The sequence below is a fragment of the Protomyctophum parallelum genome, assembly GCF_964188405.1.
Source record: "Protomyctophum parallelum genome assembly, chromosome: 6".
NCBI lineage: Eukaryota > Metazoa > Chordata > Actinopteri > Myctophiformes > Myctophidae > Protomyctophum > Protomyctophum parallelum.
The window spans coordinates 22801852-22814623 of record NC_139701.1 but is presented as its reverse complement, the minus strand read 5'-3'; the positions used below and the strand labels follow the sequence as shown (position 1 = coordinate 22814623).

The following is a 12772-nucleotide window of genomic DNA, read 5'->3' as shown; positions in this document are numbered from 1 at the left end:
ATTATGGAGTCAAAAGAAGAAGAATGGATTCAAGAGTCAGTTACTGGGCGCATGTAAATTATTGTACAAGCTCAATAGGTTTTTCAGGCAGGAGTATACATAATTGATTTTTTTTCCTCGGCCACACACGCACGCGCAGTCGCGCACACACGCAAATCATGCACACACACGCGAGCAGCATGCACACACCGAATATGCAGTTCATGCTAAGCATGTCTGTCTGTCCAAATAGTTTTGTGTGTGTGTGTGTGCATGTGTGTGTTGACATTCTGTTCAAACCAAGGAGCCCACTTTCTGTAAAATGAGGAAACGCGTCTGAAGTAGGCCTATATAAGACAAATGTAAAGCCTCACTATAGTGAGTCCAAAGTCTAAACCTAACACTATTATTTTATTAATAAAATGTAATTTTGTCCAATCTGTATGTTAATACAATATAACTTATACAATTGGGGTGATTATATTTTGTCTCCCTGGTATTCTCTTGAAGCATTTAAATCGTGTCAAAGGTGTCTCACCTATAGACACATGCAGGATCTGACATGAATTTTGATCAGATGGTCAACATTCAATTTACAGTATCCTGTGCAGCAAGCAGGGCTTGCTTGCTATTACTGTAGCTCAATGGTACAAATGTTAGCACTTGAGCAGGAAATAGGGTTCAAATTCAGGGTAGAAGAGGAAAGATACATAGTGCTAAACACTGATCCTAAAAAATGTAATCAGAAAAGACACTATACTGCAATTATATGGAGTTGTGGGTCAGTGTATGGAATGAATAAACACAAAATGTCAATTGCAGTTCAATGTTTGTGGTCAAGACTGTTGGATAGGATAAACATGATTGGGAAAGGTTCCAAGATAATACAGATAAAATAAATCAAGCAACATTAATGTAATGGTGGAACCATGTAATATTGTAAGTAAAATGCAGGTTTCTGAAAAGGGAGGGGGGTGGGTATATACTTTGTTTTATGACAAATCACAAATAGCAGAAATTACTGGTCTACAAGCTCTTGACGTGTTGTGAGCTAGAAAATCTGCTATTTTCTGTATACAGTGAACTTTTAGCAATCTTTGAAAATGAGGGATGGTAATGTAAATGTAATTAACGTATCAAACGTAACCATGAAACACATTACATTTCCCAAAAGGAAATGCATGAATGTATTCAGTTTGACCAGAAGCAGGGATAAAACATCCTCACCAATGATGAACCAGGGAAGGTATTCAACCCTGCTCAAATGTAGGCCTAGCCAAGCGTTACCTACATGTTGTGACTTATGATGAAGGTGTCTAATTCCCACTTTTGTCTTTCTCAGCTGAACAGCAGCCTTACCCTGTGACCAATATGGAATTAAATCAAAACACACATGTCTCATAATCTGATAAACCCTGTATTCAAATATCCAATGCATCCGTGATCAAACAATTCGGTTTGTTTTAAGATATTTGACCTGATCTAGTACCAAAACATTGTAATACCTGTACATATTTGATATAATTGCAAGTTAAGACAGTGTGCAGGATTGTTTTGTTTGCAATGTTTTAAGATATTAAAAATAAAAAAGGAACAATAATAACAAAGAAACAAGTTATGTTACAAAAGATATTGAAGGATGCACAAATGTTAAAATACTGATAATATGCATCTTAAAAAGTGAGAATATTTCAGTGGGATACAAAATTGCATAATTCATGTCACACCAAAGGATGCAACATGTATTCCATTTCCTTGTCTAGTATTTTGGTCCAATGTATTGAAGATAAATAAAGTATACAGCTCTGCTGTTCCTCTTCTGGACCACGACCATGTATTCCATAGTCTGTAAACATTGCATTGCATCTAAACTGTACAAATAATGCTGAAAACAAGATGATACAAACTGTTTGCACAGGTCAACACAGTTCAAATTGACAAACGCATTCCCTTTTCACGCGTGACACGAGCAGACCTGGGCAAAAACACATCTGTATGCATTTGTGTAATATTTGAAAAAATACAGGTTACACAAGATAAATTAAGCAATTCCTGATTTGTTGTGTTACAGGTTACAATGTGCTATTTTACCCAGGTCAGTCAGAATAGAAACATCCCAGCAGCTGTACCAGACATGCTATATCCATTCCAACCGTCTTTAGAATTCAATTGGATTCATGTAAGTGTATCAATTCCCAAATCCATTATCATGCCATTATGTCATCATAAGAAACTTCTGTTCAGTGATGCATCCAAAAGGCCACAGTGAAATGCTTTTCATTGAGGACAGTCTGATGTTCATTAGGTCTCTACAGCACCAGGGGTGCTTTGATCTTTTGAGGCTTCTGGAGTTCTCTACTTGAGGGCCAATGATCCCAGCAAAAGATTGCCTCGAAATGAATATGACCTGGCTGGAATCCTTTCCCTCTTCCTCCAGTGTGTATGACTAGGTCTAGTCTTTAGATGTGAGGCTTATGCCAAACATAGCAGATCTACAAGGCTTAAGCTCACAGTGCAACACATGAGCTTTTAGATCAGCTATTTTCGGCAGGCGACACCGACGTGCAACAACGTATAAATCAGGCCTTAGGCCCCATCAGTTTTTTCCTGGCCTCTCCTTAGTTGACTTTGGGGTAGATCTTTTCATAGAAGAAGCTCTGTGCCAGTACGTAGAGTTCTCCGTCCTTTTCCCTGACAGCGTGGGCACGGACAAATTGGAACTGCTCCAGTGCAAACTCATAAAATTCATTTTCAATTTTCCAGATGTCAGACTGCTGCAGCTTGGCTATCGACTCTTTGGCGGGGGGTTTCTTTTCGGTGGTCTTCCGTAGGTGGGACTTCTTCCCTGGGAAAGACACACAGCAGAGTCTGTCAGGGAGGCAAATGTCATGGTACTACATGGTACTTGGCAGGATAAGGTCAAATAAATATGTAATACAAGTAATACGTTGTGTTGCAATGTTACTTTCAATGTAATGTAGTTATTTAAAGACGTTTACACTGCGGACAAAGCCAACTCGGATCCGGACAAATCATGACAGCAAACACAATGTTTTGGGCCGATCAAATAATTAGAAAGAAGAAAAAAAAGGCAGGGTACAACACTTTTTGTTTTCTTTTTCTTACTAATTATTTGATCTGCCTAAAACATTGTGTTTATTGTCATGATTTGTCACAAAACGAGTTGGCTTTGTCCACGGTGTAAACGTCTTTAAATAAATACTTTCCTATGGGGAAAATTAATGCCATTTCATTGAAAACTCAACATTCATTCATCTTCATAACATTACTAAGCATTATCAATATACTGTTACATCACAAACGATCCTATCCTGGTGAAGACCTGTGCCCTGAGGGGCACTTCTTCTAGTATTAGTTTTGGGTTAGCCTTCACAAAACACCCTCAAATTAAGTGTAAAAAGACTAATGCTGTCTGTGTTGACACTGGCAGATCAATCTACAGACTACCTTTCAAATAATTTCCAATGGAAGGCAGAGACATGAAGAATATACAAAGCTACAACTGACCTTTGTAGCTTCTACAAACATGACAACAGATACAAAGCGACAAATGCAAGTTGAGCTGGCCTCAACTCCAGCTACAAAACAACAAAGTGTTGTGCGGGCCCTATCTCCTTCCATGTTATGCCTTATTAGCCCAGCAACCACCATTGATGTGCGTGTGAATAGGTAGGCTCTAACCATTTGCACTCACCTTTGTTCTCCACACAATTCCTGGTTGTAATTCCAGGCTTTATTTTCCTTTATATTTTTCTTGCTTGCCGATGCACGCTTGGCGACGTCAATGAGCTCGTTCTACGTCCCCTTTTGGACGACTGGGTCAAATTTGGCACATACCAGTTAATGGCCAAATATAGGCGAGGTAGAAAAAGAAGGCTGTGAATGCCTATTGGGTCAGTTTTGGCACATGCCAAGGTATGACTGGAAGCACTTTGGCACCATCAAGTGGTTTGGAGAATAAATTACATTGATTTGAAAAAGAAGGAAGTGGAGACGACAGCACATGGCTCTAGGCTGCCAGTGTGTGACCTACTGCCCAAATCTGAGATTAGTTGTGCTAAAATAAAAATACACACCAGCTAACTCGATGACTCAACTACAGATATATTGAAGTAGATCACTTTTGTCGGAGATATTTGGCAATGTCTGTTTGGTACAAATTTGACCCATCAGGCTACTAGATTTATGGCATCACAATAATAGAGATAGTAGTAACTGTAATAGTGTAATAAGTGTAATAAGTGCAATAGTGTAATAAGTGTAATAGTGCAATGTGTAATAAGTGTAATTGGGTAATAGTGAAATAAGTGTGATAAGTGTGCTAGTGTAATAGGTGTAATTAGTGTAATAGTGTATTAGTGTAAATAGTGTAATTGTGCAATAACCCTAATAGCCTACCATGCCAAATTTGGCACATAACTTATATCTATTGTTTGTTTGTGCTAAATTCAAATTAAGTATGTCAACTTTTTCATCCAAAAGGGGTTAAACAGCAACTCTGCAACCAATATGCTGCTTCGCATCTTTTGAATTTGCCAGTGTGAATGCAGTAAGACCTGAGGCCGATTCTACATATCTTCTTAATCATTTATTCTCATTAGACTTTCAAGATTTTTTCTAAAATGTAAAGAATAGCAGATGTATAAGCTCTGTATAAGCATATGTACGTATGAGCTTGTAGGTATATACGGTATGCTATTTTTGAATAGCCAACACAAAAACAAAATCTAAAATGACACAGATGCTTTCCCGGTTTTAATGGGTTAAGCACAATGTTAAAGTAAGTTTGTTTGTTTGTTAAAAGTTAATGTTCTTCACTAATTATTCGTGTTTGTTCAGTAACACACAGGGTTCTCCGCGTCTCTTCCATTTTCAGGACCATCAATTTTGTCCAATCAGGAGAACCCCCAAAAGATAATTTATCAGCTTCAATTTTATCATGTTTCAAATTTGTCTGCTCTTTTTTGTTTGTTTGTTTCATCACTTCCAATTTCATTTGTTTATCCTGTATGGGTTCGGGATAACATAAAAATGACCTGGATAGATAGATATGTTATTTAAACAAAAAGTACCACTTACTACCGCTATAAATATTAGAGGAGGCTAAATTAAATATACTGTAGAATACCACTATAATGTAATGCTTTTTTAGCAGCCTGAAGTCAAGATGAAACACAAACAACTCAGAAGCTACAGCACCCTCTATTGGTGAACAGAATACATTGTGAAGAATAAAGTGAATGTTCATTACATTGTCATAGCCCCCAGGGGTCTTGAAGGGTTTCCAGGGGATCCGCAGCTAAATTATTGATAGTTTTGACCCTTACAGGTCTGTAAGCATGAGAGCATACAAATGTAACCAAATGGACTCGGAGTGTTCCATTTGTACACTCTCAGAGTTATGGGGGTCTGTGGCCTAATGCAATGTTTCCCAAAAACTGGGTCGGGATCCATGTTTGTAATAATCCATTATTTTATTTTATTTATATGAATTCATTAATTTAAATGAATAATAGATCTACAAACTCACAACATGTCACATAGAGATTCGTTGTGAGCTTGTAGATCTGTGATTGTCACTAGTTTGGGTCCCAGGGACTCGAGCTAAAACGTTTGGGAACCACTGGCCAAATGCATCCGATACTAGGGGTTAAAAAGGTATGAGAACCACTTCAGTAGATTGTACCTGATCGGTAGAGTTCCGTGGCTCCTTTGAAGAAGCGAGGAAGTGCTGCCTCCAGTATCATAATGAAGTCCTCCAACTCCTCAGTCACGCCAACCAACAAGTACTCATTCACCAGATTATACTTGGCCTGCTCCAGCGCCCATCTGCTGCCCACGTTCCTACATCACAAAGCAGCATTGTACACTGAAAGGCCCATAAACGGATGCAACGGCAACGAGGAATAAACATAAGCAGGGACATTGTTGAACAAGCAAGCGCTTTTTATACACTTCTTAGTACAGCAGATAATAGGAACGATCTTTCACTTGGTGATACAAGCGTGAAATTTGGCATGAACATGCCTCTGGGTCACCTCTTTAACTTTTTTAACCGAGCCAACGAAAAATCCAATATGGCGATCATTTTTCAAGATGGCCGCCAAATAAAAAAGGCCTTTTGTGGCGGTTCTGGACAACCATGGGTGCGGCCGACTCGAGACCGGGCACTGCACTCCCTGTGGGTGTGTGGAACGTGTGTGTCGAATTTGAAGTCGGTGGGGCGAACGGTTCTCGGGTTACGTGGATTACAGATGTACACACGCACACAAAATTCGTGCAATATAGCAGATCATTGGAACGGTTGTTCGCTTGGTGATACAAGCGTGAAATTTGGCATGAACATGCCTCTGAGTCACCTCTTTAACTTTTTTAACCGAGCCATCCAAGAATCCAATATGGCGAACAACCGTTCCAATGATCTGCTATATTGCACGAATTTTGTGTGCGTGTGTACATCTGTAATCCACGTAACCCGAGAACCGTTCGCCCCACCGACTTCAAATTCGACACACACGAGTGCAGTGCCCGGTCTTGAGTCGGCCGCACCCATGGTTGTCCAGAACCGCCACAAAAGGCCTTTTTTATTTGGCGGCCATCTTGAAAAATGACCGCCATATTGGATTTTTCGCTGGCTCGGTTAAAAAAGTTAAAGAGGTGACCCAGAGGCATGTTCATGCCAAATTTCACGCTTGTATCACCAAGTGAAAGGTTCTCTCACAATATGGCTGTTAGCCGCTGTACTATCTTGACTTAAACCCTATATACTTAGTTCACCCTGGTCCCCCAAGGCTCTATGCTTGGTCTACTCGCTTTCCGCCACTGAACATCAAATCTCTTCGCTGAAAATAGCCTATTTATACACTCAAAACACTATGTCACAACACCGTTTATCTGCTATTTTTTCAGAATGTTTGCCCCAGAATAAAGACACATTCCAGTGCAGTCGGAGGTCAGTGTGCGGTTGGGATCGATGGACACTCACCAGCACTCTGAATGGTGTCCACAGAAGAAGGGAATCTGAAGCCAGAGCTTTTCAGGGGCGCAGTCAGAACCACCTGAAGCCACACACTCATCAAATGTCTGAAACACACAGATAAACACCCTATTTCAATGGGCTGCACTGAACTATGTTACATAAACCACATAGTACAGCTGGCTTTGAAATACATTTGATTAATTCATGTAATTTAGCATCCATGAAAAATGAGAGCTCAGCTAAGAGTAAAGACCTTTTTGTCACCCTGTTTCCTTCGTCGGAGGCCGGGCCTGTAGTCGTCTCCGAATCGCAAGAAGTAGTAGTACGACACCAGGCGCTCTATTGGATCCCGTACGACATTTATGTACATGGGCTTACCCTTCACTCCATACCTAAAAAGGAAAGACAAATGAGTCATTACTGTTACTTTGCCATCGAGTGGATCAGGAACAACAGTGGTCTCCTGGTTTATCCACCCCACAGTGGAACTAATGGAAGACTGTGTGACATTTAGCTACGTCAATGACAGATTGTCAGTGTTGTGCTACACTGTGGCTTGGGGTGGCAGAAGAGCCAAGGTTGCCGCTGTACCTCAGTGCACCTGATAATCGTTTCACCATCAGCGGTGTCTGCCATCTGAGAAGAATGAGACTGCAAATTATTTTCTCAGACGATTACCTAATGACCGTTTAAATGATAATATCAAAACAGAGAGTGGGCTGGCAACAGTGTTTATCGACAGCAAAAACACACACATTAGGAATCAACACCGGACCGGTTTTATCTGCCTCGCTAAGTGCTTGTAACCAATTTGGATATTAACAGCATTACAAGGAAATGAAGGGCCTCACTTTGAGAAGTCCAGATAAGCCACATGGCCATGGTAGAAGCCTGGCTTCATCGCTCTCCAGTAGGTGACGTTCCTGACAAACCGCACCTGGAGACAAAGATAATGGAAGCCAATTAGTTTTCTGCAGGGAAACAATTCCAAGTCAGGCAGGGGGAAAGTACTGGAAGTGATTTTATAAAGGTTTCTTTTTCCTGGATGCATATAAGTGAGAATGAAGTATAGACTGCTGAACTATTATTTCTCAACAATTAGTTTTTATGTATGCATTTTCAACATGCTGTCACCATTGTGGGCAAAAAGTTACAAAAGAATTATATAAAAATAAAAAGAAATGAAAAATCTAAATTTTAAAAAGGATCACTGGCTTAGAGTTATAAGCCTTAATTAATATATTGTAATTTCCCTCTAACTAAAAATAGAAACAAAAAACACCTTAAATATTTTATTTATCTTAGAAATACTAAGTTTTTCATGCAATAGTAGCCTACCCCCGCCGCAAGCCATATGATGTCATATAGAATGTATGGAATGCATGTGCTAATAAAAACAAAGTAACACTTCCTATAAGGTTAATATGAGCATCAAAGCTTTATTTGAAATACGTTTTATTAGCACAATCCATAGGGCTGGACCACACATGGGTAAATTACATCAACTTGCAACAGGAGTTTTCCCTATTCCCTATAAAAAAAGAAAAACAGTTGAGCTACAAAGTACAAACTTGTAAATCTGCTATTTTTGCCATTTGTCACATGACAAAGTACCTGTAGGGGTTGCTAAATTCTATCATTCATGTGTGGGTGATGTTTAAATAGTACTGGTCTACTGGAGTCTGCATTAGTGTTTTAGACACAAGTCTTCAGTCTTCACTATCTTTCATTCTGAAATATACATGATCTATGTTAACAAAAGGTCCAAAATTCGAATCACTAACAATAGAGGGTATGTGCATGCATAAAATGAATGGAAAATCGAGTGTCAAATCGAGTGTCAAAGTGAGTTTAACGTTTAACGTCGTTTAAAGCAATCAGATAGTACTTTTATGTTCGGATGTATGAGCTGTCAAGGCCAGGAAGTCGTTTTTTGCCACTCATGATGTCACACGCATACCCTCTAACCTCTATATGCTTTCGTAACAAACAATAGGCTATATCTATGGAGCAACAGACCGCCTCAACCAATTGCTCTTTATCGCTGACAAGCATTCCACTGTTCCAGAGATACAATTTTTTTAAAGACTAATGCTTTCACACATTTTGGTCAAGCTGAAGAAAATAATTTAACATAACACAGAGTATATTTGAATTTTCCTGTAGCTCAATGAGTGCGGCTTTGACAATATAATATTGTCGAAGCTTAGCATATAACTATTCCCTCAAACTGTGTGCCAGTGGACCTTGTATCATGTACAAAAGAAAGACTGTTTTCCAAGATGGAAGGAGGAGATTGATGCGAGATGGCAGACAGGATATTACCTGGCACTAGCAGCCAAAGATAACACCAGCATAGCCACAGGGCATTTACACCATGTGTCCTCCTAAGTCATGTTGACAAGAATACAAAAACACACGGTTCAACGATGTGTGTCAGTCACAGTCAGTGGCATGTATATTGTCTGTGGCTTTGGCAGTATGGATAGGGTCTGAACACCAGGTTTTCTTTAATGCTTGCCAAAACCTGCACAAAGGTTGCAAATTCCTCATGCTCCCAAGGAATTTCCTTCATCAACTTACCCAAAGGCAAGGACGATCTTATTAACACACCCAGTGGAGTTTGATTTCCACTAAACATTTCCACCCAAAATAGTTTCTAGATCAAAGAGCTGCCTTGACTGGCGCGTATACAGAATGTGAACTTGAAGGGAGGAGAGTTCAAGGTGAGGGAATGCTCGTTAAAAAAAATGTATTTTGCTTAACCTTACAGTACTGTAGGCAAAGACCGATTGAAATCCATATTGTATCACATTCTCTGTTGATTCATAGTTATTATTATTTATTTATTTTATTTTAAAGTCTGAAACTGACATTTGAGTTTATAAACACCTTTACAGTTGTGGATAAAATTAGAGTTGGAAGTTTGACTATGAACCAATGTTTCTAAATATAATTGAAAAAATATGATTACGTGCAATCAATCAATAGAGCTTATCTTTGAATCCCACGGTTCTGGATTCGATCCTGAGCACTGCCAAATCAGCGTAATGAGTAGCACAGCTCTGGTAACAAGGCTGTGTGTATTTGGTTGTATTACCTGGTCTTGTATAGACAAGACAGGGTTGTTTTTGGTGGTGTTGATGTGTAGGACGTGGAAGTGGTTCCTCCCACACAGGTCATAGGCTATGTTAGTGAAGGAGGTGCTGGCAGTCTTGGGCACTCGGTTATAGATGATGACAACATCGTCTTCTGCGGCCAGGGCCGGCGGCGACTCTTGCCCACCGTCTTCTATACGTCTCTGTTCTACTTCGACCACCTCGTGTCTGGCAATGGTTTGTTCTAGGAAAAGAGATGCTAGGAACGTTAATGGCAAGAATTGTGTGTCGTGTGAAATGTGAATGCTGCCTCAATGTCTCAGTAATTACGGCTTTAAATCTTTGTTACGACGAGCACAGAGAACAAAACCCGAAAATAGTAGATGCATGGGGGCTGTGGGTCGTGTCTGGCTCATCACACAAATGAGGGTATCATACCTATTAGCATGCCTTAATTAGCTAAACAGTCCTGCTTCTTCACAAAGAGATAGCACATTTGCAGGTGATTCAGCCTTTGATGATAATATTCAGGAGAAGAGGATTAATTACAAGTGTTCTTTCCACTTATTTCTAGCTAATGCCAGTCTATTGGGGGGCAATTACAGGTATGGGCTTGTTGAGTGGATGTTGACTGGCTCACAGGGCAATGCAGCGGCTCTTGACTGCATGAGAAGTCCATGTTGAGACTAGCAGAAACATCTGTAAAATAACATTTTACTCCAAATCATTATGATTAATAATTATGACGACATAGTTATGAAAATGTCTTAGGTCATCTACAAAAGAACAGAGATGTGGGGTCTTTTCACTCTGATTAGAATTGATAACACACCTAATGATGTATGTTGTTTGTTTGCAAAACATACATCTCAGGAAAATCGAATAGGTATCCCAGGTATTATCATTTGTGAATTGTGATATGGGATGAAGTGAATCTCATTGTGTAAATATTGTGTAAAAGCACTAATATCAGCACTAGTCAGCCCTAACTGGTAAATTGTTCATGCCCAGATCATATCATCACCCATTAGAACTCCTCCTTCCAGTATAAATTCAAGAAAATCCAGATGGAACAATAAGTATTAGCCTACACCATTGAACATCTGACATTACATTAGACGTCATGGCTTTTAAATAACTGCAAGATCAGCAAGCATGAGTGTAGCTAGATGCAATTTGCAACTCTAGATTATTTTATAATGGGATCATTGGGATGAATCTAGAGTTGCAATACCCTCCACCTGCTTGTATTAAACGACGTTAAACTCACCAACATTGCAGCTCTAGGCCAAGCTTGAATTATCCTCTTTAAATCTACCGAGCTTGTTTTTCATAAAAATCCACCGTAGACATGTTATGAGCTACTTTCTGTCAAGAAATTATGTGCAAACAATCCATGAGCCAGGGCCCACAGAAAAGCACTGACTGTTCTTTAATTCATTAATTCATTTCTGTAAAACAAATCGTGTCTGCAGGCATGATCAAAGGCTAGCTGTTCTTGTAAAATGCAATAATGTCAGGAAAGGAGAAGGTTTAAGCAAGTGACTAAACATTGTAGAGAGATGAACCCCACCTTGTCAACTAGCTCTGCTCCACAGCTCTAATGCGTTGCATTAGTGCAACGCATTAGAGCTATGGATCAGAGCTACTTGTCAACAACATTACGTCATTATTGTAAAGGGAACCATGGGCTGTTGCCTGTTTAACAACAACACAACACCCCTATGCTATACGTTGCTGGTGCTGGTGGAATTGTTGTCAGTTTACCTAGTTTGGCTCTGGACTCCTCCAGTTTCTGGATCTGGTTCTCAATGAGAAACATCGCCACTCCAAATGCCAACACAGCCAGAAGCTGAAACTTGTGTGGCATCATGATCCTTAAAATCCCCATCAAACAACCAGATGAAAAGTCATTACCGCGAATCTAATCGCTAGTTATGCTAGTAAAACTCCAGAATAGATTAGCACGGGAGCTAGCCCACGGGAGCTAGCTATCGGCTAAGCGAAATTATTTGCAATTCCTTAATTCCGATCCACGTTTCAGGATGCTTCGCTACCCTGATGAGTGTTCCATGATAGTTTACTACTGTGCGAGCAAGGATACATGTAGACATCGTTCACTTCAGAAACCAGAGTAGTAGCCGATAACAGTATGGATTGCCATGCAGTTAACTTGCAGCTATAGCTGAGCTCAGCAGCTGACCGTGCTCACTCACACGGAACGGAACGGAGCAGCCAGCTGTAGTTACCAGGACGACAGACGCCGCCGGAAGACAGTCTCCAGTTATTGTGGTCTCAAGCGAAATTAAAAACATCATCTATCTCTATATAAAACCTGCAGTCAATCCGATTGGATTGGGGGAAGTTTTACAAAATTACATCAGACCAGACGCGTGCATGCCACGGTGAAACACTGGGAGTGTCACTGATCTTCAAAATGTGAAGTTGCACCTGCAAACTAATAATACAATACAGTTTGCATTGGTTGCGTTTGTCATGTTTCAAGGCGTTGAGCCTGGCTGTATCTGCTATTTTCAAAATGTTTGCCTGTCGGCTGTATATACACGTGCAGAGGTGGTGCTTGGGTCCCTGCCCTTTTGCCTTTTGAATTCTGTACTGGCCATATATGGAGTGTGTCTTGAGTGTACAGGGTTTGATGAGGTCAGATCAACATATGGAATGTCACTATGTCAGA

General features: G+C 40.0%; 1 protein-coding gene across 1 annotated transcript; it reads right to left on the bottom strand.

Moving 5' to 3' along the window:
• Positions 1 to 1222: 1222 nt before the first annotated feature.
• Positions 1223 to 12331, bottom strand: hs2st1b (heparan sulfate 2-O-sulfotransferase 1b). Its single transcript, XM_083768113.1, has 7 exons — positions 11845 to 12331; positions 10080 to 10321; positions 7831 to 7916; positions 7233 to 7371; positions 6986 to 7083; positions 5687 to 5844; positions 1223 to 2824 (listed from the first exon to the last, which is right to left on the bottom strand). The coding sequence occupies exons 1-7, from the start codon at positions 11966 to 11968 to the stop codon at positions 2598 to 2600; spliced, it is 1074 nt and encodes a 357-aa protein (XP_083624239.1). The 5' UTR covers positions 11969 to 12331; the 3' UTR covers positions 1223 to 2597.
• Positions 12332 to 12772: the final 441 nt, after the last annotated feature.

What these genes read in the sequence shown, in the direction of transcription:
- hs2st1b (XM_083768113.1), bottom strand. Translation starts at nt 11,968, where the DNA reads ATGGGGATTTTAAGGATCATGATGCCACACAAGTTTCAGCTTCTGGCT. An exon ending in TCTTGTCTATACAAGACCAG is followed by an intron (nt 7,917 to 10,079) that starts GTAATACAACCA and finishes CTTTGTCTCCAG; the next exon opens with GTGCGGTTTGTCAGGAACGT. An exon ending in GGACACCATTCAGAGTGCTG is followed by an intron (nt 5,845 to 6,985) that starts GTGAGTGTCCAT and finishes TTTGTGATGTAG; the next exon opens with GAACGTGGGCAGCAGATGGG.